Here is a 3,495-nt window from a genome sequence, read left to right as displayed (position 1 = left end):
CGACATCTGGAAGACGGAACGTGTTATGGGTTCGTGGTTCGTGGATGGCAGGCATGGTTTCCTCCTTCGGCGTCTTAGTCGTGGTGGGGTGCCACATCTGGAGTTCAATGGCGTGTCCAGGGTGTTGCCCTAGTCTAATTCGTTCAACGGCAATGGCTTCACTTTTGGTGAGCCACCTTGGAGGTCCGCAAAGCTGAATATCAGCGATGGAGCCGCATCGAGCTCGGGTGAGGAGGTGATCCGTCATTCTTTTTTTCGGTGGCTGCTGTGGTGGTGCCGGAGGCAGGTGACGGGCGTTAGTGTCAAGCTCAGAGATGTTCTGCTATCTTTCAGTTTTGTCATGTCGGTTCTTCCGTGACTTGTACTTTGCCTGGGCTGACCAATCCAGGCGCCATTGTTTCTGAAGCTAGGAAGCTGTGCATGCATGCTACTGAATTGTGCAGTTTATATCTAGTAAACTAACCACAGAAAAATTGTTCATGGCAGCCTGGTTTGACAGATCGAGAATTACAGACGCCGTTGGTTGGTTTCTGAAACTAGGTAGGGTATATGTATGTAGCTAGTCAATTAGCCTCATTGCTGTCGACGCAGTTTATCTAGCAAATTAACCACACACTACTAGATTTTATGAGTGAGCAACAGATTGGCAAAAAGAACATCAGTTCATATAGGTACTTTAGTTGAGATTTTGTATCGCAATCGTGAATGAAACTGCCAAATGAAGCACAGTAGAGCTTGCAGCAACTGAAAAATCTGAATTCTGAAACTCTCTAGCAACAGAACAGAGCAGCTGGCTCATCTTATCAATCTTTACTACTCCATTTGAATTCAGTGTGGTTGTTCATGGTGACCAATCTTTGTTTCTGAAGCTAGGGGATGACTATTTACCCTTTTTTTAGTTGTCGTGGTCGCGGCAGCAGGCGTCGCGGTCGTCGCAGGGGTCCTCCCCTTCGCACCCGCTCCACCCCACGCCGTAGAACTTGCCATACCAGATCCCCACCGCTGCCAACCATCCCATCTCTCCAAGGAACAGGAAACAAAAAGAGAAAGAAACAAAATAAGAAAAATAAAAACAAAAACACAAAAATGGTTCGCCCAGTATTGGGCGCCTTGTGCGCACGTCGATCTATTTACTGCACGGTGCGTAAAATAGGATTGTTTTTATTACTGCATGGGCAGAAAAAAATGTCCCGAGTTTACTGGGCCACAGCGAGTGCGGCCCATGTATGTAATTCTGGAAAAATCGATTTTCTTTTGCTAACAGACGGATTACAAAAGTTTAGTACCACCTAAGATGAAAAAGAAAATTGGTGGTGAATGGATGAAAAAAATCAAAAAAATGCACCCTGCTTTATTTAGTAAAAAAAGGTAGGTATAGATATAGATACAGATATAGATTACTCTACAATACACGGCGCGCACACATGCATCGTGGGCTCGTGCATTGCTTACACACAAGACTCAACAGAAAGCATCCATCCGTCACAACAAGCAAAACATGAAGTCACACACACACCAAAAGGAACAAGCAAAAGATGAGTAAATAAATAAACTAGTGACGATGGCAACAAATACTATAAAATAATATTTCCTCCGTCCGAAAATACTTGTCATCAAAATGAACAAAAAGGGATGTATCTAGACGTATTTTAGTTCTAGATATACCTCTTTCTATCCATTTTAATGACAAGTATTTTTGGAAGGAGAGAGTAGTATGGCGCCCCCTCAGCTGAGGAACAGCCTGCCAACGTTGTCGTTGCTGCAGTAGAGGCAGGGGTGCTGCTGCGTGTGCCCCCTCTGCTGCAGCATAGACCTCGCTAACGTCACCACCTCCCAGTGGTTCCCAACGTCGTTCGGTCCGCGCAGCAAGTTGGACAGCGCGAGGGTGAAGGCCCCGTAATTGTCCTGCTCGTCCGCCGACTCGTCCAACTGGCACGCGCTCAGCAGGATCGCGGAGTTGGGCCGCGGCACCGGCACCGGCGCCCGCGCGTGGCGGAACAAGGCACTTGCGTCGTCGCCGAAAGTCGCGACCATGTGCCTCTCGAGTTGGTGGAGATTAGCGACGCCAAGGTGCTGCAAGACGGTCTCGTAGGGAAGGAACCGAGTGCGGCGGCCGCCACCGCCACCGGCGCGGTTCAAGGCAGAGGCAGTGGGTCCGATCTGCTCCCTCTCCTGGGCGATGAGTCCACCGCTGTGGCACGAGTCCGACACCATGGTGAAGGTCGCGGTCTGGGGCACTTGGTCCACCAGCCGCCGGAAATCCACATCCGTGATGAGGTTGGAGTCGCTGGGCATGATGGCATCGTGGGGACGGCCGTACGGCCCTCCTCTCAGGAGCGTGCCGTGGCCGCTGAAGTGGAAGAAGAGATGGGCCCTTCTCACCCCGCGCGCGCGCTGCACCATCCTGTCCAGCGCGCGCTTGATGTTGGCGCCCGTCGGGGGCTCCGTCATGAGATGAGTATTGTTGTCGATGAGCACGGTGACGTTGCGTTCCTCGAAGCCGAACTGGCGGACGAGGATCTGCCGCATGAGGAAGACGTCGTTGATGCAGCCACTGAGCTCGCGCCGCGTGCCGGCGTAGTTGCAGCCAACCAGGGTGGCGAGGAGCAGCATTTTAATTTGTGATCACTGCTCTTGCTTCTGCGATCTCTCTCTCTCTCTCTCTAGCAGTCAGCGTAGCTTACACTAGCTTTCAAATTGGGACGATGAACTGGCGGCCTTGGACCCGACCTTATATAGAGGCAGAGGTACATGCATACGGATTGGTCGTCCAGCGTACCATAAGAAAGAAGAATTGAATCGACTGATTGAGGTAAGGCCGGCGGCCGGGCCGGGTGGGAACTGGGAGATGACGACAAGCGGCGGTAGCATGCGCGCAAGGAATTTACCGTGTTGCCCTCCTTGCGACGATGGCCTTCCTTCCTTCCATCATACTCCCTCCTTTCGAAATTACTCGTCTAGAAAATAAATGTATCTAGATATATTTTAGTTATAGATACATTCAATTATATCCATTTTTGTGTTAAGTAATTCCGAACGGAAGAAGTAGATATATAACCGAGTAATGCTACACACGGGCACTTTACGGAGGCTTTACGGGCTAATTTAAGATTAGTGGTTGTGATTTACCTAAGTAAGACAGGCCCCACCACTTAAAATAGGGGGGGGGGGGACAATTAGATCAGCGTATGTTCTCCAGGCCGTGAAAGCCCGTTGAACTTGCCCGTGAATGTAGTATTATTGTATATAACCTGTGTGAGGTAATTAGTACCAACTTCAGTAAAAATCGTAAAGCTCACATTAAGCAGACATATCGGTCTGAACTGCTCAATGCGAACCGCCTCCTTCGTTTTTGCCAACAACGTAATCGTCCCAAAGTTGAGTTTAAACAATTGTAACTGGCCATTAAATAGATCATGGTACATCAGCATAATTAAAGTCTCCTTCAATGATATCCGAAGACCTCTCAGAAAACCATCGGGTCAGGTGCCTTAT

The 3,495-nt window shown here is 49.4% G+C and overlaps 1 protein-coding gene across 1 annotated transcript; it reads right to left on the bottom strand.

Annotated features, from left to right (window-relative positions):
* Nucleotides 1-1,346: 1,346 nt before the first annotated feature.
* Nucleotides 1,347-2,665, bottom strand: LOC119326124 (metacaspase-9-like). Its single transcript, XM_037599828.1, has one exon. It carries the CDS (start codon nucleotides 2,611-2,613, stop codon nucleotides 1,726-1,728), a length of 888 nt encoding a protein of 295 aa, XP_037455725.1. The 5' UTR covers nucleotides 2,614-2,665; the 3' UTR covers nucleotides 1,347-1,725.
* Between the last annotated feature and the right edge of the window lie 830 nt (nucleotides 2,666-3,495).

The sequence above is a fragment of the Triticum dicoccoides genome, chromosome 6B (assembly GCF_002162155.2).
Source record: "Triticum dicoccoides isolate Atlit2015 ecotype Zavitan chromosome 6B, WEW_v2.0, whole genome shotgun sequence".
NCBI classification, from domain to species: domain Eukaryota; kingdom Viridiplantae; phylum Streptophyta; class Magnoliopsida; order Poales; family Poaceae; genus Triticum; species Triticum dicoccoides.
The sequence above is the reverse complement of the archived record's forward strand: the minus strand, read 5'-3'. Positions and strand labels throughout refer to the sequence as shown.

Bases quoted from the DNA above. Each gene is read 5' to 3' on its own strand.
- LOC119326124 (XM_037599828.1), bottom strand. From the start codon at position 2,613: ATGCTGCTCCTCGCCACCCTGGTTGGCTGCAACTACGCCGGCACGCGG.